This window comes from Maylandia zebra, linkage group LG1 (assembly GCF_041146795.1).
Source record: "Maylandia zebra isolate NMK-2024a linkage group LG1, Mzebra_GT3a, whole genome shotgun sequence".
In the NCBI taxonomy this organism is placed as follows: Eukaryota; Metazoa; Chordata; class Actinopteri; order Cichliformes; family Cichlidae; genus Maylandia; species Maylandia zebra.
Window position 1 is genome coordinate 3,491,466 of NC_135167.1, and position 25,527 is coordinate 3,516,992.

General features: G+C 42.3%; 1 protein-coding gene across 1 annotated transcript; it reads right to left on the minus strand.

Moving 5' to 3' along the window:
* Window positions 1-4,415: 4,415 nt before the first annotated feature.
* On the minus strand, window positions 4,416-24,430 carry hsd11b2 (hydroxysteroid (11-beta) dehydrogenase 2). Its single transcript, XM_004539850.5, has 5 exons — window positions 23,930-24,430; window positions 14,789-15,001; window positions 11,037-11,222; window positions 9,813-9,950; window positions 4,416-7,343 (listed from the first exon to the last, which is right to left on the minus strand). The coding sequence occupies exons 1-5, from the start codon at window positions 24,207-24,209 to the stop codon at window positions 6,940-6,942; spliced, it is 1,221 nt and encodes a 406-aa protein (XP_004539907.1). The 5' UTR covers window positions 24,210-24,430; the 3' UTR covers window positions 4,416-6,939.
* Between the last annotated feature and the right edge of the window lie 1,097 nt (window positions 24,431-25,527).

A 25,527-nucleotide genomic window follows, 5' to 3' on the forward strand; every position in this document is an offset into this window, starting at 1 on the left:
AAGGGTTTGCAGCGCTGTCAACAAAGCTAAGGGTGGTTCAGGAATCTAAAAGACTTATTTAGAGTTATTTATCAGTTTTTTTCTTTGCTACATAATTCTTGCTTCATATATTTGATATCATCAGTATGTATCTACAATGTAGAAAGCAATAAAAATAAACACAAAAATAAACAAAATGAGAAGGTGTGTCCAAACTGTTGACGGGTCTGGCTCCTTGGAAGCAAAAGATAAAGAAGTGAAGTGTGGCTCAAGAGTTTTACACAGTACTTCACTTCTTTAACTTTTAAGATCAGGTGATTAGCTTGAGTAATCACATACATTTCATAGTCATGCACAAAGACAAATGTAAGAGAATGTGCACAGAAACAAAGCAGGGATGTTTGATGTTCCACATGTCTCTCATGGTTAACGGCTCATTATTTTAAACATTGTAAATGAGAAGCAGTGATGTCTCAAGCTGCTGTCTCCTTATTTGCCCCTTAAACTGAACATGACCCCTCACTTTGTATAGTGGTGAGGATTCGGGCCACCAGTCAGACGTTTGGAGGTCCAGATTGAGCCAGACTGTGGGTGATCCTCTCTGTTTATCAGATCATAGATTTAAAGTCTTAGTTCCTCATTAAAACGCCTAATGTCCTCATTAAATCGCCTTCATTAGTGGAAACAAAGCAGGAATGACACAGAGGGTTGCAGTCCTGGCAGAATGGATGGACAAGGTCAACCTGACCTGAACACGACCTTGATGTTACCTCATCGGTGATTTATGCAGGAGTTCATGCTCTGGATTTATCAGCAGGAAATCAGTTCTAACTGGACAAACCGTCCGCTCTCAGCAGTCTGTCAGCAGTCTAAGAGCTGAAGCGAAATCACCTTATCAGCCTAGAGGAGAGAAAGGCCTATTTAATAGAGCTGCAGGTCAGACTGAGGAGGTCATAATGAGCTTACAAAAGAGCCGTTTGGCAAAAATAAATAAAAAGAGTGCACAGTGCAGAGCATATGGTTTCCCTGGTATGCAAAAGGAGACGGTTTAATGTGTGCAGTGTAAAAGCTAAAAAAAATGTAACGTAAGGGATGAATATCAGAAGTACAAAGTGAAATGTGGCTACAGCTTCGAGGGACAAAGCTTTGAGACTCACAAACCTGAGCCCGACTCCTTCTTCTTCTGTCGTTTACAAGAAACCAAAAATCTAGACATTGCTCATTCTCACTTCATGTGTTTGAACATGTGTGCTGCTCTTACAGTCTGGGCTCTGCTGGCTTCGGTGCTTCCAGCAGATCATAAATCTGCAGCAGTGATTCTTTGCAAAAAACCTGGATTTGGATCATCACCGATGTGTTGGACTGGGCTGAGGTGTTAACACGGCGCAGAAAAGTTAGACAAATATTACTGTCAGCGCCGTCAAACACGTACCAGGGTTCGTTTGATGTCACGGTAGATCTTTCACCATGGATGAAAAAAAATTAGGAGGTTGTGTAAAATGTTAATAATGACAGAATTCAGCTGTTTACAAATCCTTTACATCTAATTTTTATGTGCGAAAGGACCTTTACCCTGCTGACTCTGGAAAAGTACTGTTTTAATTCTTTTAGACCTGAGTGCAGCACTGTTGATCACACAATCCTATGAAACCGTTTGAAGACGTGCGTCGGCATCCAAGGTTCTGCTCTAAAATGGTTTGCCTCTTACTTAGAGAGCAGAACTCCTTGATGCAGGGCAACAAAACTCTTCCCCTGCTACACTTACTTGTGGAATACCTCAGGGCTCTATTCTGGGCCCCATCTTATTCTCCTTATACATGCTCCCATTAGGCTCTATTTTTCAGAAACACCAAATTTCCTATCACTCTTATGCAGATGATACACAGTTCTACCTCTGTCTAAAACCATGTGCTGATAGCACATTGCAGAAAGGTTCAGATTTTCTTAACAATATTAATTGCTGGATGTCTTTGAACTTTCTCAAACTAAACCATGACAAACTTGACATTATCATTTTTAGCGACTAAGACTGTTAGTCTCATAAGAAATGTCTTGGGCCCATTATCAGCTATTGTACATCCCCATGTACATCTGAGGACTTTTGGTGTTGTTGAGTTTCCTGCACTCCTTCTTTTTAGGAATGTATCAGACTGTTGATTTGAACACTCCTACATTTTTTTGCTATCTCTCTGATAGCTTTATTTAGGTTTGTCAGCCTAATGATGGCCTCCTACACGTGCATCACTGATATGAAGTTCAACTTGAAATAAACTCTAGATATTTATCTCCTTAATTTGTCATGAAATAATGAGTGAACAGACCTCACCTGGCCATGAACCTGCCTGTCAGCCAGTTGTCCAATTAATTTTGAGGCTTTAAAATGAGAGACAACAGTTCATGCAATACTTTTGTCAAACTCTTGAGTTGAAGCTATAAGTCTGCACTTCAGTCAGGTCTACTGTGGTAGTGTACAGAGTGAAAACCACAACAAGTCACTCTAAGTTGCACTTTTTATATACAGCGGTCCCTCGTTTATCGCGAGTGTTACGTTCTAAAAATAACCCGCGATAGGTGAAGTAGGGAACTTTATTTTTTTTACAATTATTATAGATGTTTTAAGGCTGTAAAACCCCTCTCTACACACTTTATACACTTTTCTTAGACAGGCATCGACATTTCCACACTTTTCTTTCTTGTTTAAACTCTCAAAGATCAAACCTTCGTAGAAAAACCCTGTTTTCAGGTCCAGAACATGGGAATAGATCAGCTGCAAGAGAATTCAACATTAATGAATCAATGGGGCGACCGTGGCTCAGGGGGTTGGGAAGCGTATCTGTACCCGGAAGGTCGCCGGTTCGATCCCCGAGCTCTCTGTCCTGGTCGTTGTGTCCTTGGGCAAGACACTTCACCCTACCGCCTACTGGTGTTGGCCGATGGTGCGATATGGCAGCCTCGCTTCTTTTTTTTTTTTTTTTTTTTTTTTTCTAAATGACATCAGAAACAGCAGTATGCGACATTACGTGATGGCAGAGCTTCAGTTCATCCTTTGTCATTTTTTTTTTTTTTTTTTTTTTTTAATAAATAGGACAGGGGGAATGAATGAGAGAAAGAGGGGGAGAGAAAGAAAGAAAACCAAAGGGGAGAAGAGACGGTGAGAAGGGGGGGGGGAAGAGAGAGAGAAAAAAAAAGAACTCCTGGGTCACCTGTATGGAGAAAAAAAAAAAACAAACAAAAAAAACAAACAGAGGAGACAGCAAACAACAAAGAGCAACATAATAATAGAGAAAACAAAGCACCATCACAATAAACTAGCTAGTCATAGATATCAATATTTACTAAATAATAAACGATATTGTGCAGCACGCAAGATAGACAGCGCACAGTGTGCTTTGAGGCAGCAGCCAAGAAAGCTGTAGTCCGCGTCTGTGAATACCCATGTGTGCATACCTGTGTGGATCAGCATGCTTGCATTCCAAAGGTTTCTCCATGTAATGATCTGCTAGGGAGTGTGGGGGGGCCACAGCCCCGTCCTCCAGGGTGTGAAGCGGGTATGGAGGAGATCAAAACTCCAGACATCCAGAGGCCCCCAGAACACAAGAGACCATGGAAGACCAACAGAGGGGCAGCCGCGCCACTGTCCCAGTAAGAGCTGAGGAGAGTCCCAGATGAGGGCTCACCCAGCAGCCCCGGAGCAGAAGTCAGGGGGAGTTGCAGTGACGCGCCCGTGAGCTCCGCCGGCCCCCAGCTGTGCCTGAGTGACCGAGCCCCAGGCCGAGAGGCCGGGGGCACCCCACCTCCAAAGGGGCCCGAGCGAGCCCCAGGCCCCAGGCCCCGACAAGCGGCCGCCAAGGAGTGAGCCGGTGTGTACCCGGACGCCCACCCCCAGACACAAAGAACCACCAACACACCGATATGGCAGCCTCGCTTCTGTCAGTCTGCCCCAGGGCAGCTGTGGCTACAACTGTAGCTGCCTCCACCAGTGTGTGAATGTGAGAGTGAATGAATAGTGGCATTGTAAAGCGCTTTGGGTGCCTTGAAACGCGCTATATAAATCCAATCCATTATTATTAATGGTATGGAAGTAGAGGAAGTTAAGTTTGAATTATCTGACAGTTTTGTTTCGCTTAATGTGCCTTATAATCCTTTGACGTCGACACCGTTATGTTTGTTGTCTTCTGCTGGCAAAGATTTATGTAAATTTGACAAGCTGAACGCATTCTGTACTGTACAGGAGACACAGCACGAGATTGATTGAAAATGGTCTACAGCCAATCAGGACGCAGAGCACAATGCGCTGTAAAAAAAACAACAACTCCCAAACCTAACCAAAAAAACAGAGAAAATTGCACCGTCGTGATATAGGGAGGGACCACTGTGTACTGTTCTAGAGGGGATATCTTCATATTTCTACACAAATTCACAAATCGCCGCAAAGGTAGAAGTCTGAAAAGCCAACTTTATTTCTATTACAGAATCAACCAAGTGAACGTTTTACATCATGTTTTTTTTTTTTTTAGTTTTCTTAAATTTTTTTTATAAAAAGAAACAAAGTCACAATTTGAATGGTGATAAAAGAAAAGATGCCATAAATAGTTTGATTCGAAATGGGCTGAGAAACAAAACAAACACACAAATAGACAGAACAAAAAACACAAAATGAAAAAACTCGGGGATGTTTTTGGAGGTGAGTCTGATGAGAGACAGGCTGTTTCCAACCACAGAAACACAACACCCTGAACATGTGCACAAAAGTTTGTTTTTTTAGCTATGTAGTGTCTGCATGACTCATAGCAACACCCCAGCATATAATACCATATCTGCTCTGTACATGTGTTGTATAAAGTTTTGAGGTTTGAATTGTTGCATTTACAACAGCAGAAAAAAACTGCTACATGATTTATTGATCCATGTTTATACATTTAATCAAAGAGACAATGACGACACAGGGTGAAGAAACAAAGATCCTGAAGATGAAGTCGGCATTTAGTGAGAGAAACCAGCAGGCTGTCCTGCGAGAAAACAGCATGTTTCTTTCTAGTTTCCATGAGAATAACAGAAACGTGTCTGTGGCTCACTGTCAAGAACCAAAATGTAGCTGGATCATCTGGATTTCAGAGGCTAAAAAGATCAAAATTAAGTTTAAGCTCAACTATCTACATTCATCACCAGAGTTAGTTGTGCTTTTATTTCGAAGGCGAAATGCAAACAGGAAGTCTGATAACCATGTTTGGCGTTGATGAGCAAACTTCTCAAGCCAAAATCAGATAATAAAGTCACTGTGTTTTGGTTTTGCATATAAAATGAAACCAAAATACGTCAAACTGAAAGCGTGATTTTGTTTTGAAATTATTTTGCCTCAATTTGCTTCCTGCAGAAAATACCCGGACCCCAGAGATCACAAGTGTAAGTAAAGTCTTTAAATACCTGAAGAAGAATATGTTTCTCTCTGATGCAGGTGGATGGACGCAGCACTGCAGCAGCTCATTTCACTGTTTGTTCCCTTTTTACTCCTTTTTTCTTTTGTTTTTTCACAGAAGGCCAAAGATTTTAGCAAAAATTAGACAAAAGTTTCATTCAGTATTTCTACACGCTGTTATTTAATGCAAAAATCCCAAATGATTCCTGACTGTGCCATGACTAACGATTCATGTATGTAATGAATTTACTGTGACGCAGTTCTTTGTGCCTCACTAAAAAGTGTTTATGACTTAGATGGTAAATGGTAAATGGCCTGTATTTATATAGCGCCTTACTAGTCCCTAAGGACCCCAAAGCGCTTTACATATCCAGTCATCCACCCATTCACACACACATTCGCACACTGGTGATGGCAAGCTACATTATAACCACAGCCACCCTGGGGCGCACTGACAGAGGCGACTTAGAGACGATGGAACATCAGGAACCATAAATGAGGGCCTGCAAATAATGAAATCTGCTTCTAATAAGGGCCTCTGACTTGTTGTCAGTTGACTCTGTTGAGCAAAGACACAGTATTCAGCAGGTGTGTTCTCATTCTACCAGTTTCTGTACTGAATATAAACGTGGAGCTGGCCGGACGAGATTTGAGTTACAGATCTGAGGTTTCCCTTAGATTTTTAACTTTGACTTTGTAACTTGCTGCTTTAAGATGCTCACAGGTGGCTTGACTCAGCTGTGATGTTGCTCTGGCCCGGACACAAATGTCAGATTTGGCTCTTTTTTTGTGCGTTAATTTTGGCTGAACATCAGGTTCAGGTAGCAGCATCAGTCGAATCAGTGTGGGGCCAGACCTGACATCCGGAGATGGACCAGACCAGTGTTTGATTTGTTAAACTCCAGAGCGATAGTCAGTAAAAGCTCCTTTAGACAGCAAGAAAACTGTTGTTGCTGGGGTTTTTGAGAATTTATAATAATCTGCAGTCTTTGAATCAGGCATATAATTTGATTCAACACGGGACGAGTCGTGCTGAGTCAGTAGATTTTATGTCATCTAGCTTAGTCTCAATCTAAGAATCACACTGACTGTTGATGGGTTGATAGAAAATTAACTTTTTATTATGATTATGAAGCTAAATAATTTAATATGATGTAGGTGATAAAAATTGATATCTTTCTGCAAACGATATTTTTGTATGGCTGTGCTGGTGTTGGTTTAATGAGCTGCTGTAGTGTTTGCTTCCACCTGCAAAGCTGCTTTCTATGTGATAAAGGCACATGACATCAGTGTGATCCTTCCGGTGTTTATTCAGTACAGCTGGCAGAGGTGAAGGTGTCCCGTGATCGGCCTGTGGTTGCATCTGCCGAACCCCACCCCCTGACCTCCCCATGCAGGCCAGACATTACAGAGACAAACAGAAACCATTTTGGTGCATCTCAATGTTCCCTTCAACATTTTAAAAAACATAAAACGACAGCTCTATGAGTGTGTTACAGAAGTGGTCCTCTATCTGCAGGATAATACCCTCTGTGTTGACTGTCTCACATCTGCTGTAGCTTCTCCTCATTGTTGTTGTTATGAAGGCTGAGGTTCAGATCAAAGGCTGACTGCTTCCTCAGAGCGCGCGGGATCACATTCTTCTTCAAAAACCTTTTCTTCAGAAAGTTGTTGCTCATGCTGTAAGGAAAGTAGGTGTGGAGGAAGTACATGAGGCTCAAGCCAGAGCCTGCAAAGTAACGCGGCTGAGGCTGCGGAGCCAGCAGCGCCTGCACGATGGTGTCAACAACAGGCTGGAGGTTGGTGGTGGTGTGTTTGGCAAAGGTCTGGAACAGATCCTTGGTCTCGGTCACGTACTCCTCACCGTAGTCCTCAAGCAACGCCGGGGACAGATTCTGCAGCAGATGCTTGTGCTGTTTCTCCCAGTAGGCGGAGTTACTGGACTGAGCTGCAGACAGAAGAGGGCAGTGTTACCATAGCAACATCAATGACACCAAACCCCAATATTGCTTGCTTTTTAACTTCGACATTTAAAGTGAAAATCCATTTTAGGCCTTCGGTGTGTAGTTTTTTAGGTTTAGAATCAGCATCTCTGCTTCACATGCAGGTTTAATTTCAACAAAAGGGACGGCTGTAGCTGCCTGCACAGAATCAGCAGCTTTTGACACTTCACTGCCTCAGTGTGAGCCTTGACTCAGCTGCGGACTGGCTGTTTAACTGTTGAACATGGTGTCAGCAGGTCTTGGAAAGTTCAAGTTGAAGAGTGGGATAAGAAGCTTAAATGCAAACCTGTTTCTTCAGGATTAAAGAGTAAACAGATGGAAAGTGAGCCAGCTCGGTGTTTACATCCCTGTCATCACCACAGCCGGCGTGACGGGAACTCCTCTCTGTGGTTCTTTTGCTGTCCTACGTTTTCCTGTTTGAAGCTGCTGTTTGCTTTTATTGTTTTTGTGAGGACCCAGGAGGACTAGAATAATTTTGGTCACACTGCAGTGGTAAACATTACAACCTGTTTTTATTACAGCTGAGTGCAAGTGGACTTTTAAAAGCTTTTTTCACTGTTTAAAGATTTTCTTTTACCTTCAGACCAATAAGAAACACATTTCACTCTAATGTGTGATAATAAAGTGTACAAAAGTAATTTAGAGTTTAGGGTTAAAGCTGATCCCATCACTGCCTGGCAAACACTGGTAAGCTATTAACGAGGGGTTTTCCTGAAGGAGACTAACTTTCTTTTACTGCAGTCTTCACTGGTTTGTAAAGGCCTTTGAGACAGATAATCACACTGTTTTTCAAATCATATAAATAATGAAAAAAATAATCAGCGTTTGTGTGGTTTAGATCAATATTAACAGTCCTACTAGCAGCATTTAAGTATTTAATTTTTATTTTCCAAAATGCACTTTCTATGCTGATGATTATGCACAAGTTGCAACTTGCTTTTTGCTACTGCCAAACAATTTATTTAAGATTTGTCAATTTCTTATAGAAGCATAGGAAGAAAATTAGATATTTCATGCTTTTTAAATGTTTATGAAAAAATGATAAATAGCTTTGACATAACATTGAATTAGATCCCTTTACAAAGTCATTAAGACTGCTAAAGATTAGAAAGCGTAATTTAATTGCATGGAGCAATGCGTCTATTGGTTGATGCTCAGGTGTTTATTTTCTCCCAGTTTCTGCAATTTTGCATCTCAGGTTACAACAGACTCTGAGTCAGAAGAGAATAATGCACTGATAGTATAATATACTCTATTGCACAGTCAGAACTTTTAATACTTCAGGGACTTTTTATTGTCAGTACTTTAATGCGTTACTGCTAATTTTCCTAAAGTAAATTATGCAAGTACTTACTCCATCACTGGCCCGTGATTGTGAGTTAGATATTGTCTCTACATTTCAACATAATCAGGTTGTTGAGTTGTTATGTTGATCTGTCTCCTGAGCACAGCAACTGCAGGACAAAGTGAATTACTGAGGCATGCTCCCTCCCTCCCTCTAATCATATCCATCCATCCCCGAAGAGTTTCGAAATCCCAAGTCAGCGCTGAGTGTGTGCGTGTGTGAAAACAGATGGTCCATCACACATGTGTTTCTCATCACGAGCGTACTTTCCTCAGCAGGAGGGCTGTCATTGTGTTTGACATGAGGCCAAACCACAGTGTACAACTCCTGCAGGATGAGGAGTGCAGTTTATTCCCGATGGATCCGAATTAATAAAAATCTTAAGCTTATTTCTACATCTCACCTCAGCGCTTAGCGAGCCCTTCGTCACAACTTGTCATCTTCTCTGGAAGGTTTGGCAGCCAAACAAATGTTTTCATATTCCACTCATCACTTTTACTTTTTGAACCAGAATGTGGAACAGTTTTTAAAAATTTTTTACTTTAGTTTTTTACAGATTTCTTGGTCTGTCAATATTACAGAAAATTATTTGATAAGAATATGAAGTGATGTGAATAGTACGAGTTGGTTTTGAAAACAGTGAATAAATCGAATTCTCTGGTTGGTACCATTAAACGAAGCTATTAAAAATACTACAGTTTAACTTAAAAAAGTGTCAAATAAAGTTTCTTTTAGTTTCCCGTGTCTAGTTTTATAATGCAGTAACAACAGATTTATTTCGTTTGATTAAAGCTTCTAACTGGAAAATGAAAATATTGGATGACCGTTGATTGAGCCTTGTGGAACTCCTACATCTTATCACATTTCATATAAAAATAACAATTTGTTTCCGTTGACTATTGTGCCTTAGTAGGTCCGAATACCAGCATGACATAAATCATTCATGCAGGTTTTTAATTGACTGAATGCAGCCAATAACCCAACTACTCTGTTTGACCTCAAATCTCTGCTCATTCCTCTGTAAACTGTGGTGAGTTGAGGTGTCCAGGGTACTGTTTGGTACTGGTACCTGTCCTGTATGAGGATGGCAGGATGGTGGACACTTGGACTCCCCAGGGCTCCAGCTCATGTCTCAGAGTCTCAGTGATGAGGTTCAGAGCTGCTTTAGATGCTCCATATGCTGCCAGGCAGGGAAATGGCTGGTCACCTAGAAGCACGGGTAAAGCGTCAGCATGACCTCTTTCATGTAGTAAGATTAAGGCTAAATACTCTACAAAAGAATTGGTCATTTTCTTCTTTGTTTGTTCTGCTGCTGTGCAGCTGCCTTCACCCACAGAACCAGACCAAATGAGCCCTAAAGTGCTTTCCTTCCTTCCTGTTTTTTAAACCTTCACTTGAACTAACTTACTCAGGTTAATTTGTCAGAGTATTCATCCACTGGTGCGCAACGCCTGCACTTACTCAGGTACTAATTCAGAAAACCTTTCTCTCAACAGTGCTCATAAGACATAATAAACAAACCATCAAAGTAACTTGTGATTCAAGTTACAGATCTACCAGATGAAAAAATGAAAAAAGTGGGTCTTGCTTCTGAGTTGTGGTCAAAGAACCACATCAGTTCACTTTGCTGGATCCAACTGGACTAAAAATTTGACATAAAAAACTAAACTAAGAAAATGTAACTAGTGGAATTTTTATTAAACTGAATCAACAAAATGCAAAAAGCTGATCAGGGAAGAAATTCTTAAATAAATTTGTACATTATGGTCAAAATTAACTATAACATTTCTTCCGTATGCACAGTAGCCAAATTAGCTTTGTTATAACAGCATATATTAGTCTCATTAAGTCCACTCTTGGATATCCTGGTTATTCATTTCTGTGTTAGATGTAACAATGTGAGTCTAAGAAAGAGGACGATATATATCTTCTGCAGATGTGTTTAGTGTTTTTAGGGCCCAGAGCATGAACTGTTCCCTTTCCACCTCACCACATACAGAGAAAATGTTAAACTCTGTCTTACAGTCTAACCAACAGCAGATGTCAGTGGAAGCTGCTGAGCTCATTAACTGCACCTGGGGATGAACCTTTCTGATTGATTTGGTTGCACTGTGGTGTTTTGGCATGATGACAGAGTCGAGTTGGACAAACGGCCGGCAGCAGCGCTGTTTGTTTGCTTTGGCTGTTTGAAGGCAACAGTTTAAGTGTGGCTCACTCACTTTGGAGCACTCACGTAAGATTTATCACAGCATCTTTGTATGTGTGTGTGTGTGTGAACGTCTCAGACACACACCGGCGGGACTGGAGATGGTCACAATGCGTCCCTTGGTCTGTCGCAGCAGCGGCAAGAAGGCCTTGGTGATGCTCAGCGTGCCGAAGAAATTGACCTCCATGCACCCACGGTAGTTGGACATCAGCGACAGCTCGACTTCTCCGAAGTTCACACACACGCCGGCGTTATTCACCAAAGCCCACAGACCTGCAAAGACAAACCAACGCACGGCAGAGGTTAGGAAATGTGGTGTGTTGACACAGACACATGAAAGCACTAATGGTAAAACAGATGGCTTGTGTGCCAGAGGACAACAAAAAGGCGAATTTAATAGTTACTGACATGACAGGATACATTTAATTAATTACAGCGTTTCGGATTTGATTGTGAAAAATCTTTTTTAGTAGATGCTGACCTTTGGTATTCAAATGAATAAAGAGTTTGACTTTAGTATTATTTCTTGCTACTTAAGTGAAACTTAAGGTAATTGCACTCCAAGTATTTGATGCTATTTTGTATTTTACACACATATTTGCGCACAAATACTGTGAAATAATGTGAACCATTCTAATTGTTTTAGTTTTAATTATCGAGCTGACTGACAGAACTTTAAAATTTAAATCATCTTCTGTACCTTACTTTTGAAGAATTTGGGTATATTTGAATAAATAAGTCATTACTTTTCTAATGATGGACCATGTTTCCTTTGTGGTGAGAGTCTGAGTACTTTTGATTGATCTCTTGGATTCACAGCGAACATGTGGAGGCCTGGTGTGTTTTCTCAGAACTTTTATGTAACATTTGTTCCGCAGACCCTCAGACTGCCAACACATTCAGCTGTAGTACACCAACAACTCTCTCTCTCGCTCTGCTGGTGTAAATAAGCCTCACTCGTCCTCATCTGAAGCGGCTGTCCCAGAATCACAGTGTTTGTTTCGGGGGCCGCTGTGGGAACTTTGTTTAGGTCTGAGCTGATGAATGATAAGCAGGCAAACAACAGGCCAAACTTTGACTCTGGGTCAGCGGTAAAAAGGTCAAACATAAAGTTTCCAAACCAGAAGGCAGCAGTTCATGTTCTGTGAACTGGAACTGGAGGTGACCTTCGGATAAAACTAAAATTGTAAAACCGAAGCTGCTTGAAATAAGCTGCAGTAAAGAATTTTATTGTGAAAGGCAACCTTAATGTGTCTTTGTGGTTATTAATGAACACTTATTACCACTCTAAGAGTCCTTATGTAAGGCAGACATCCCCACAGAGCCCTCTCTTGGAGTGATCTTTGGGTTCCCTCCCTGGTCAAGGACTATCTTGCTCAATCACTAGTTTTGTCTGATAGCCAGATCTATGAAGAGGCACTCCAGCTTTCTTTTCTTTGGCTTCTGGGAACACTTGAGGCTTTAAATAGAGTGTTTTAGCCTCACCATAATCTCTGCTTATCAATGTTTTATTGCATAATCAGGTGTGTAGCCTTCTAAACTTTGTCCAATGAGCTTCAGGACATCTTAATGGCAATTCAAGCAAACAGAATGCAGAAGATGGGCGTTTGGTGCCAGAACAAAGAATTCGTTTCTAAATGAGACATTTAATAGATTTGCAGGATTTTCTAAAAGTATGTTTTTATTTTCTCATAGCTGGGAAATTTTATGGAAAAACTACAACTCGATTGATCTTCAATTAAAATAAAGCAAGAGGGGATTCTTTCTGAATCTTTTTCTGAATCCGCTCTTAGAAATCTCCAAGCAAACCACACAACAGTTTCATGATTTATGTCTCGCAGGGAGGCGAATCCTTACAGTGTGACTGTGGCCAAATCCATGTCCCAACAACACGAGTAAAAAAGTGCACACTCATGCAAGGACATAAACCACACGCGCAGTTCCAGCGTGTGTTTAAGTGACCTTTCCTTCCAGATATTTTATTACATCCACACACGCACACACACTGTGTGTATCCTTAAATGACTGGGACATGAAGCCAGCGGTCTAAGATGTCTAATTACAAAGCCAGTGGGTGCTGCAGGGCTGAGCCAATCACAGACTGAATCAACACTCTGATATCTGTGTGTGAAATATGAGACACCTGCACTACACCTCTCGAACAGTCCTCCACTCGCAAAGCAGTCCGAGCCATTTGCAGTGGTTTTGCTGCCTGAGTGCCTCCTCTGCCACTGTGATTTCCTAGAAGGCTGTTGGACAAACTCCACCACACATTCCTGTGCATCGCTGCACGCTCTGAACCAGCACGCTGTGCAGAATCAGCCGACCATTTAAAGGAGCAGTCCAGCATTTACCGGTGCTCATAAATCTCTCTCCCTTCGAACCTTGATCTTGTGAAGTTCACCAGAAGCTCAGCAGGTGATTAAACTTTATCACACCGGCGTGTCAAGTCACAAGTTAACTGACAGGCCACCTCGCTACATACACCTGTTCCCTGCAGATTGCTGTTGTTTTTCTGAACTCCTTCCTGTTCCAGTTTTGTTTAACCCTTAACTGCCCGGTGTCACGGTCCGCTGTGACAGACCGTGTGGAGAGTGCGTGGAGGACTCAGGTGCAGACACGAGTGACACGGGAGTAAACTTTAAACAAAAGCGAGCCTTTTATTGTGGCTGGTAACGCAAGAGAAACAAACAAGAATAAGGGCAGCTCAAAAGCAATAACTAAACAGAAACCTAAACTGGGAATGAACTAAGGTAAGGCTATGAATACAACAGACCGGGCATGGAAACATGGAGGGTGGGAACACAGACGACGCGACGCAGACTACATGAAACACAGAGACTAAATACACATGAGGAATGATCAGGGGAAGTGGCCACACATGGGAACGCAGCTGACACACATGAACTTAACGACAGGACAGGAGGAGTGAAACTGAATACACTGACAGTGAATGCAGGCCTTCAAAGTAAAACAGGAAACATGAGACATGAACCGGGGAGACGTAGTACAGGGGGAGGTGACATAACTGACAGCATGAACTTGACAGTACAAGACACACAGACATAAACACACGAAGGGCAAGGGAGATGTAATGCAAGGGTGGTATATACAGATGGCTGGACTAACTTAATGAACCTAAACAATCAATAAACATCAAAATAGACTAAACACAAAACACTGGGTCGCACGACCCAGGACCATGACACCCGGTGACTTCATTCATAATCACTCAGCTCCCTGCAGTCAAGATGTCACTAATTTAGTGTTGCTAATGTTGATGGAGCCGCTTTGAAGTTTAGTTCTTTGTATTTTTTTAATACCCAAGACTTTTGATGATAACAGGTCAACAGGTGAAGATGTACTTGAAGCTGCTGACGATTTCGTCAGAACATTTCAAACGAAATCCAGAAAGATATTCAGAGATTATTTTTTATGCTCTATCGACATCTGGACTGCAGAGATTTGTTCTTTTTATGGGGTTCAAAAGTTTTATTTCAGCTTTTAAGTTCAATAAATAATCTGTCCTTTGTCAAACATACTTTGAACCATATAAAATATATTAAAAGTAAAACTTGGCATCATTCCTGTTTTCTTTGGATCTACTTCTAAAACAGAGTACAGTTTGGAGAAGACTACACGAGCCATTTCAGATGTCAAACTCGTGCTGAGATTTAAATGTTACATCTCAAACCGCAGTCATAAGAACACGCGATCATCCTAACTTGTGACCCTGAAACACTTGATAAATGTGGCGGTAGCTCCATTAAATCCATTAAGCCTAATCCTAGCTGGTTTGTCTGGTATGAACAGACTCAGAAAAAGCAGTTCGTCTTTACCTTTGAGCCCCAGTTTGGCTTTGGTGTCCAGCAAGGCCTGTTGCACTTGTTGTGGCTGGGTGATGTCCACCTGGAGGAGGGTGAGGCGGTGTGAGCAGGTCCTCTGCAGCTCCTTGGCTCCGTCTCCATTCAGATCCAACACTGTGGCGAACACTTCAAAGCCCAGGGAGTCCAGATGTTTAGCCGTTGCATTCCCAAAGCCAGAGTCGCAGCCTGCAGGGACAGAGCGAGCATTTTTTTCAAGTTCATGTCTCTTTACTGTTAACGTCAAGCTGCAGAGCCAACGAAAAAGAAAACGAGATGCACTTGTCTTTGCCTCTGAAGAAAAAAAGAAAGCAAACACTGGTTTTGGTTTATGTGACTTTGACTCCAAAAAGTTGCTTTATATAAATCATATATACCTATGTTATAAATACATGATACTTTCAGCAAAATATCACACAGTGTTCTAGCACAATATCTAATCTGGGACTCTAGTCACGCAGCTCATGGCCCCCGAACCAGAACCTTCATCTGTTAACTGTTCTTGTTGGAAACACAAAACATTACAAAACAGGCAAAATGACCACTCAGATGCTTACAGAGAAACACGTGTGAGACACCGCCGCCAGGTTAGGGATAAGTTTTCATATCTTGTGTCTGACAGTCTGTTCCTGACTCCAGGCTCCACCTGTACTACCTGCAGCATTATGACGGCTTCCTGGTTCTGCTCAGATCCTGGTTCAGGTCCTGAAAAGTACCTAAACCTGCACAAAAGAGCTTTTGTTGGCTCAGCCACAGGCAAGAGTCTGGGTGTGAACCTGGTTTCTGGTGTCACAGCATTGCACCCTGCACTTCCTCCATCCAGTCCTTCAGGTGTAGCTCACAAATGCAGAGTTTTCATTTCGAACAGAATCTGACAAAAGATCGACTCAAACACAAAGTTCTTTGTTAATGCGTGAACCTTTTTCTTTACCTTCACCAATGCTTGTTTTGTTTTTTGTTTGTTTCTGAAAATAATATGGACATGTTTTACAGCACAACTGGAAAGTTTTAATCATTACACAATAATCTTACTGTTATCTGGGCTAAGATTAGGCATTAACACATGCATGGTGTGAAAGGAGTTTTCAGCCTTGGCAGAGGCATGCGGTCTCAGACGCTCTTGGAACTGTTTCACTGCATTTTTAAACTAAGTAATTAGTCAATAATAATTAACAGATTCCTGAATTCCTTCATTCCCTGATCAGTGGAGCGAGCTGTTATTTTTCCTCAAACTTTATGAGGAACCAACCGCAGAGCCGTTGTGTTCACACACCCACATATGTTCCTCCAGCAGGACTGCAGTGTCCCTCAGAAACAGCCACCGTGGGGATCTGTCACGTACCCCGCAGCTCGCCCAGTTTCCCAGAAGTCCTGGTCCTACAACCTGATCCACAGCGGTACTCGCTGTTCTGTTTGTTCTTTTGTGCAGCGGGTGTCTGAAAGAGCTCTGCTGGCGAGAGTGTCGAGGCGTTGGCAAGTTGTTTCTATCCGTGTCCTTGGAGGATTTCCAGAGTCACGTCCTGAGAAAAAAGCCGCTGAGTGAGAGTGAAATAAATACCTCAGCTTTGCTCCACGCTGCAGAAACACCTGATTCATAGCTGCAAACGCTTTCTGCTGAGTTCCACTTGCTGTTCAACTGCCAGGATATTTTGAGCTGTGCTTTGTTATTGTGAGCAGCTTGATATCTGATAACAGAGGGGAATGTGGGGAGGGGGAGCCGGTTTCATGCTGTGATGTCTTTTAGCTCTCAGACTCAAACAAAATTGACATAAGGCCAGGAGACCAGCTCTTGAGTCTTGAGTCAAAGGGCCACCACACACAGCCGAGGGTCTCAAAAGGAACTATACTGTGTGCAGATTTAAAGTACTTCATCTTTGTTGTTTTTTGGTGAAATTCTGAATTCATCCAATTTGTTTTCCCCCCTAAAGAGCATTTTCATCTCAAAGAGCAGAGAAGAAAAGCACGCCTGTTAATGCGCTGGTCTATCCTCGGTATACCGAGTGTGTGACTGCAGACGCGGAAGCCTGACTAATGAAAAATTCACCACGTCATCACAGTGCTGAAAAAGCTGAGCCCAGCTTAACACTTTCTGTGTTAGCCACGTCAAAGAACAAACAAGTTTGTCTGACCCTGATCCCCTTCCCCTTACATAACACAATTAATTTGATATGTCCGCTCAAATCGTCGTATGATCCTATTCATCTTCAGGTTCCCCGGGAGCTGCAGATTCTTGGTTGATGGCTAAAGGACAGCGACAGGAGAAACCACATTTACAGAAACAGTAAGTCCTGTTGTTTGTTGCACCATGCTGTGGTGGAAAACGTATTTGAGATGGTTTGTTTGGTTTGCTTTGTCATGATTCGTACGTCAAGGTAGTGACACCGTTTGAGATATGATCAGGGCAAAAACGAATACGTAGGAATAAAAAAATGTTTGTGTTTGTGGTCAGAGGTTTTGAGGTGAATATGTGACTGCGGTATTGCAGAAAAGAGGCTCCAGGTCTAAAGGGGAGCAGCGCTGCAATTTATGGCTGAGGCTCTGAGAGGCTCCTGAGGTTAAGAAAACAATGTGTGCAGAGACAGAGAAGAACAAATATGAATAAGGTCGAAAAGACACTTTGTAGAGACCTAAATAACTGCCACCGACAGGAGAGCTAACTCACATAAAACCACTAAAATTTTAATTTGTTGATATTAAACTTGCACAGTGTGTGGCAAATGTTCTTCCCAAGAAAAAGACAAAAATACCACGAATCACTCATGAAGTCTGAGGTCTAAGTGATCATCAGTGAAGACCCCAACACCAGCTCGCAATCCTAAACTTAACCCTGTGGTTTGGAGAGAAGTAATAATATGTCTTTGTAAAAAGAAACAAACCCCCCCAAAAACCCTCCAACTGTTTTCCCCTTTTAATCAAGGGGAAAAGGGAAAGAAAAACGTTTTTCTTTGATTACCAAGGCAATTTTTCCTGTACTGGGGAATCTCCTTTGGTTAATATAACACCCTGCAGACAGAAAACGTTATAGGATACAAAGACTGCCATCAATCAAACGAGGTTAAAAAATGACCCCAAAAAGTTACAGATGTGGGATGAAAAAGTCAGGATTGTGATGTTACAACACTGTTAGTGAAAAAGGGTGACAGCCAATGTTTGTGCTGAACTACGAAATGTGAGCCATCGCTTAGTGTTTAGAGCTTCATGAAAAAGTTTAAAGAGGTGTGAAAGAAATGTGTCTGAGGATTTCTATTTCTCCCTTTTGCTGGACTTGGAAGGTCATGGGGGTCTATAAATCAGCTGTGAGATACACCTGGAAGTGATCAGAACTGTCGTAATATCACATTCACACCTAATATCTGTGTTCAGAGAACTTCATCGTTAACACAGGGAATAACCCAGGAATGTAACCACGAGAGTTCAAGAAACTCACAGGAGCTTCTAGGACGAGCAAACGAGAAATATGATTGGTGTCTCCGCAGAGGTTGTAGAGATGTTTAAGGGTATTTTATGAAGTTCTATGGACCATTTGGGAGAATGCAGTGGTTTCCAATCTTCTTTTAGACTTTTTGGACTAAAAGGTCTAAAGCATACTTCTGTTATGATTCACAGAGAGGTTTTAAGGATCCAAGATGAAATTCTAGGGTTGCATGTTTACAAATGAAAATATTCCATGTCATCTTATCAAGATTCAGCTTGAGAAATTGAATTTGTCTGGAAACTGCACTACAGTTTAAATCTATGATTTAGCTTTCTGGGTTTGAAGACATTTTGGTTTCTGCTGACCAAGCTGACAATGAGACTCCACGTTTCACTTACTGTTCCTGTTGATGTGGAATCAGTGAACACGGTTTTTTCACTCCTTGCCTTCTGTGGTGTTTTTATGAACAAAATGCTTTTGGTGCAAACATTGAGCAATGTTTTCTAATATCCTGCTATTATTTGCCTGACTGCGTGAAAGAAAAGTTTTCTGTGCGTGAACTCGACGTGAGGACATGATGAAGGTTGCCATTGCTTCATCAATGCAATTGTCCAACTGTAAGCAGAGGTCAAGACTGCAAAGCTTGCAGAATCAAACCTTTGAATAACAAAGCCTCGGTTTCTAGACTGTTAATAAGCAGAGGCGTATTACACAAGACTTCACCCCGGATGCAGCTGCAAACAGTTTTTAAAACTTTTAAAACTCTTGACTACGACATGAGGTGAACTCTAAGTCTGCGTTTATGAAAAGGTGAACTCTGATGAACTTTCTGTTGAACCGAGTGACTGAGATGAGGGAGGAGAAACGAGGGGTGGAAGCATAAGAAAGTGCACGAGTCAAATGGGAAAGGAAAGTGAAAAATATTCCAAAAAAGGGAAACAGCACTATGAAACAAGGAAGTAAAATGTAGAAATGGAAAACAATGAAGGAAAATGGAGCACAATTGAGTAAATACAGAGAACGAGAGAGAAAAACATGAATAAAATGATGAAAGAAGACGGGCATACAAAAGAGCAAAGATCGAATAAGTAGAAGGAAGAAAATCTGATTACTCACAGTTAAGGGATTATAGATGTAATGTAGGTTTTGCTACAGAAATATTTTGATTGTTAGTTACTGAACGCAGCTGTTTCAACGTGGAGAAAGTGGTTTGATGAAATGTGTAGTTTAGACATTCATGCTTCTGATACAAATGTGTCTAACAGAACCAAGTTTGTTTTTAGCTGTGTTTGTCTGTCAACAGGATCAAATTTCATCAGACTTGGAGAGACGAAGCCCGAGCAATGAAAGAAACCATTACATTTTGGTGGGCTTCTGGCAAGATGGTGCTTTGGACTTAGTAGAGGACTGGGATTTGTCTAGGCCAGGGGTGGGCAACTCCAGGCCACGAGGGCCGCTGTCCCTGCAGATTTTAGATGTGTCCTTGAACCAACACAGCTGATTTAAATGGCTAAATTAGCTCCTCAACATGTCCTGAAGTTCTCTAGAGGCCTGGTAACGAATTAATCATGTGATTCAGGTGTGTTGACCCAAGGTGAGATCTAAAACCTGCCGGGTACCGGCCCTCGACGCCTGGAATTGCCCACCCCTGGTCTAGGCCATCTCCTGCAGGAGACTACTGCAGGCGTTTTAGAAAACCTTAGATTCTCATCAACTTACCATCTTAAGGTGTCCGTCATCAGCAGTTCTGACCATGACTCCCTTCCCTCCCTCTGAAAGAGTCTAAAGGCTCTGAGAGGTTTCCTTAACACGTTGGCAGGACATCAACCTGCAGCGCTGCCCAGTCACCGAGCCCTGTGACTTCAGCCCTCATCCTTTGAAGAATGTGGCTCTGTTTAGAATAAATCAACTTGCTTTCTAAGAGGTTTACTGCAGCCTTTTGTTCCACCCTCTGCTCTTATTTCCAAAATGACCAAACGTTGACCCTAACAGTTTTCGGCAGAGCCAATTAAGAACGATCTGTTGGTTGAGATCTGGGATCTGGACCAGCTTTAAATCTCCTCGTAGATATTTCCCCTTCTACTGGGTTGAAGCCAATGTTCAAAGGGCCACGTAAGTGAGAGAGCTTTCAGGCTGTAATCAGATCTCAAATAAAGCTCCGCACCGTATCTGCGTGAAGTACTTGATAGTAGGATAACGTGGTTGGTGTGCAAAGATGTGAGGCTGTATCTTGTAAAGGCCATGTGTGCTGTGGTGATCTTCATGCATGCTCGTGTGTGTCTTAGGGATTTATGTCTTGCCATGTCAACAGACCATCTCCTGAAGCCCTACAGCTCCGGTGTCAGACCGCTTAGTCTGCAGGATATGTTTGTTCTGGTTTGGGATTACTTTGAATCTGTGCCATGGCGAATGTGTACAATCAGACTAGTACAGACGTGAGAATCTGACTTTTTAGCTGTTAGAGGAACACGTAATATTTTATTCATTGATCTATTAAATCCACAGACCAACTAATTGGTTTAAGAGTTTTGGCTGTTTCATTGCTATTAGAGGTAGTCTTTTGGTGAGTAGTCAGAGTATTGTTTTAGTTCATCTCATTGCTCCTGCTATTGCTGTTTAATACCCCCATCATCCTTTCACCCTAAAGGTGTCGTCTCATTTGAGTTTGTTCATGCAGACTTCTGCTCCTCCAGTATCCTACCATCATTTGTGCCTGTAGGGTAAGTAATACTGGAGACAAACGTTGTGCCAGTTCATCCAGACATTTCACTCTTAACGAGAGAAGTGGACTGACTGACACCGAGACCAGTTTATGGCTAACATCTGTTTTTCTAAAGGTGTGCTGCTTGATGGATGCTGTGTGATGTGTTATACTCACTGGTGCCGGTGCAGTTTAATGCGTGAACGTGAACGGCTTTATTTGTTTAACCTAGATTTTTTTCCTCCCGTTCAAAGGAGCACTCCTTCCTGTGTGGGAGGTGAGTGGCAGAGATCTGGACCACACCTTTGTTCAAAGTGTAAAGGTGTTTGCAAACAAACTGACATCCCCACAAAGCAAGAAAATATAACAGGAAATACGGGCCAATCCTGTGCAGCTGAATGACATTTCACTTTGTTTGGGATGATAATAATTAACATAACTTTTATTTGTTTGAAAAATACACAGAAAACCTCCCAAGACGCATTTTACCTGTGTGTATTTATGTAATTGCTCCAGTATTTGGGTTTTTGATCGTGCGCAGCTTACAGGAAACATCCATCCATCCATTCGCTTCCGCTTGTCCTTTTCAGGGTCGCGGGGGGCGCTGGAGCCTATCCCAGCTGTCATAGGGCGAGAGGCGGGGTACACCCTGGACAGGTCGCCAGTCTGTCGCAGGGCCAACACACAGGGACAGACAACCATTCACACTCACATTCACACCTAGTGGCAATTATCCAATTAACCTATCCCCACAAGCTGCATGTCTTTGGACGGTGGGAGGAAGCCGGAGTACCCGGAGGGAACCCACACAAACACATGCAAAGTCCACACAGAAAGACCCTGGCCTGATGGTGGAATTGAACTCAGGACCTTCTTGCTGTGCGGCAACAGTGCTAACCACCGTGCTGCCTTACAGGAAATATGTGCGTTGGTAATAGCCTGTTTTTTATATGTCAAAAAATCTCAGAAACTGTGTGTCATGGGAAATTATCATTACAGTAGCTGTTTGTAAAAAGTGACCGTAGCCACTGTGAAGTCTGGTTTTGAAGCTTAAGTGTTTGCAGCCAAAAGTGACTGCCAGAGGCTGGAGTGTCAGGTTATTATGTAAGCCAGGGGATAACTGCATTAAAATTCTCCATAGGCTCCAACACAGTCAGTCAAATATTAAGAAAGCTCAGCAGGCACTTAGAAGAGACATCGCTGGAACCACACCTTTAACTTTATGCCTTGATAGAATCTAATCAAGTGAGCTATAAAAAATAAACACACCCTATAATTATTTAGAAAGAAATTAGATGGATGGCAGTGAATGTCACTGGCTGCTATCGAGACTTACCATTGTCACTGTTATGAAATTGCAAATGTGACCTCTTGTTTTTTCTCCACACGCACTTTTTATCTGCTCGGATGTGATTGGTCGATAGAACTTGGGCTCCAAATTAAGAAACTTCGCGCCTATTTTCTGAGCTTAACTTCTCCAAATGTGAAGCTAGGAGAACTAAACAAGTAATAAATTAAGAAAACAACAGGTAAGGACTAATGAATAACAATGAACACCCTCTCAGTAGATCAAGGCAGATTTCATTATATTTTTTAATGTGATCTGTGTTTGACATTTACAGGGAAGCAACAGGTAATTTAACACAACGGCTGAGCGTCTTTCTGTCTCCACAGTAACGGCTGTTTCCTACCTTTCAGGGTTACCTGAGGAGCAGTTTGGGAAAGTTTCCACTATATGTGTGCTTCTACGGAGATTACAGGAGAGTACAGTTACACAAAAGCAAAGCGTGGTGTGATTAAAGTGACGCATTAATCTGTAGATATGATTATCTCGTTAACTATGACACAAAGAGGCCTGGGCCAGCTGGATGTCAGGCAACAAAAGTGTGATTAAGGCTGCATGGAGACGGAGGTCAGCCCACACACACACACACACACACACACACACACACACACACACACACACACACACACACACACACACACACACACACACACACCCATGAATATAAGTCTTCTATTAGACTCACTCCACAGTGCTCAGATAACAGAGAGCGCAGCAAAAACAGTCATCTGTGATCAGCAAACACACCGCTGACGTTTCCCTTATACGCTGACTTTTATTGTGAAGGGAAATCCCATTTGACCACCACACTCCCCCACCCCCTCCCTGCAGGCGCTCATTGTGCATAAAGTTTATTCCCTGTCACACACACAAACAGAGAGCCAACACACACTGTTTTCCTTTGGGATCAGATCACCTCCTTGATCCGAGCGGTGATTCGAATGGTTTTTAAAGAGGGCTCAGTACACCGGGACCTCACCACGTCTGTGATCATTTACAGTCACACTAAAGATTACAAAACTTCTCCTTTTCACCTCTGAAAGCCTGCTCGCCTCTACCCTTCCCCTCAGAGGCTCTGTTGAAAACAGTATAATATTAAGTTTTAAGGCTGCATTTAATATTTTTCTGCTCTGCTTTTGCATGCTTGCATGAAATTCTAACTGCAAATTACAGGATCAGGGATCTTTATAAGCTTTGGGATTCCTGCCAGCTTGAGGTTTATTTTAGACAGAGAACACCGATGTACTGTAATTTCAGGACAGATTTTTCTCGGGGTAAAATAAGCATATCTTAAATTACATGCTCCTGCTGATAGATACGTTGATAAACTCAAAACAAGTTTGAGCAAAATCTGATGATGCACTTTTCAGAAATTTACAAAGTTTGCTTGTTTTCAAGCAAAGATTGTTGGTTTTCATGCTTTTGGAGCAACCAGTTCCCCATCTTCCCGACACCCAGGATCCTAAATCTGACAGAAACCCTTATCATTGAGGAGAAATTAGGAGGATTTCACCTAAAGTGCACAACTGACAACAACTAAAAAGACTGCATACACACGCTGTTGTGAAAATAAGACCCAACCCAGAATAAATACACAAACGTCTGATTTCTAGTGTCGATAAAACACCCGAATGAGTGGGCAGTGCCTCCTCTTACCTGTGATGATTACGGCTTTGCCGTGGGCAGGCAGCATGGCTCGTGGCTGGCTGGTCTTGGTTGCATAGTAGATGCAGAAGGTGATGCCAAATAGCACCGGGAGCAGCATGGCCGGTAGGCAGAACGCCCACAGCCTCTCCACCAGCACGGTGGCCCCCAGCCAGGCCACCACGGTGGAGGTGGTGTTCAGGTGGGACGCCAAGATCTTCTTCATGGCTCCGCCGATGAACACAGTCACAATGGCCAGGTAAATCCAGAAGGGGAGAGTGTAGTCTTCCATCACTGAAGGAGAGTATGAGTGGCTTTTTCACCTGTTCTACCTGTCTGCCTAATTTTTACCTGTCTGTCCTTCTTTCCTGCAGCTGCAAGTTTGAAGTTTAAAGAAACAAGAGCGTGCTGTCCCCTCTGTCAGATAGTAACTCAGTCTGAGTGTGTGTCTATTTGTTGCTGTCCCTCTCTGCTGTACACACTCCCTCTCACACTCTGTGTTCTGACGAGCAGCCGGTACAGAGCTCTTCGGCTGCTTCTCTCACTCACTGTATATATAGAGATCTGCAGGGGAAGGAGGAGGGACTAAAGGCTGTAGCCTTGCATCTAATCTGCAGCCCACACACACACACACACACACACACACACACACACACACACACACACACACACACACACACACACACTGAGAGAGCAAGTTTGGCTCAAGAACAATCATGAGTGTGAATTACCTGATCATTTATCAAAGTTTTTATGCAATAAAAAAATAAAAATAAAAACAAAGCACAAACCTGAAACACACACACGGCGCGGGAAACGTCATGTCTTATATTACTTCTCTGTTTCTACTGATAATGTTTTTATGAGTTTCACAGGTCAGAATGTGACCTTGACTTGTGCAGCAGCTGATCTGAAAGCAGGAAAGCTGCCAGAAGTGGAGATACAAGGTTTTCACTCAGCGGACAGACTGAGTCCTTTGTTCGACTGACAGCTCGCATTAAAATCTCATTCACTGTTTAAAAAAAAGACAAACAAATAAAATCCCAATTCCAGAGCTCTGAGCGCCCGGTGTTCAGGAAAAACCAGTAAGCAGACCTTATGTTGGGCTCAGTGGTTTAAGAATGAACTTTTGTGCTTGAACTTTATGTTGAAATTTGTATGAGGTCATTACAGCGCCACATGGAGCTCATCAGAAGACTGAGACAGATTACCGATTAGTGTATTGATGAATCGAATTTAGTGACGTCAATAACGACTGCACTGCACTCTTAAAGGTCAACACAAAAGCTCCAGTTGGAGTTACTTTGTCACACTGCCGCACATCATGCAAAAAACACATTTTCTTTTTTAAAAATCGAAACCTTCAAACAAGCACCAGCACCCCCCTGCACCTCTCTCGTCTCCTTTAAGTTCTTTGCATCGCTGTATTTGTATTTGCACTGTAATGATGCCTATATACCTTTGAGTAATGGATGCAGGATATTCCTTTTTATGGGTCGACGTTTGCTCATCGAACAGTTAACGCGACCTGCTCCAGTTGCGCCGGCTGAGATTGACCAGACAAAGGAGACTTGGAACTGTTGGGCTTTCTTCTGACTGAAACTTGGCTC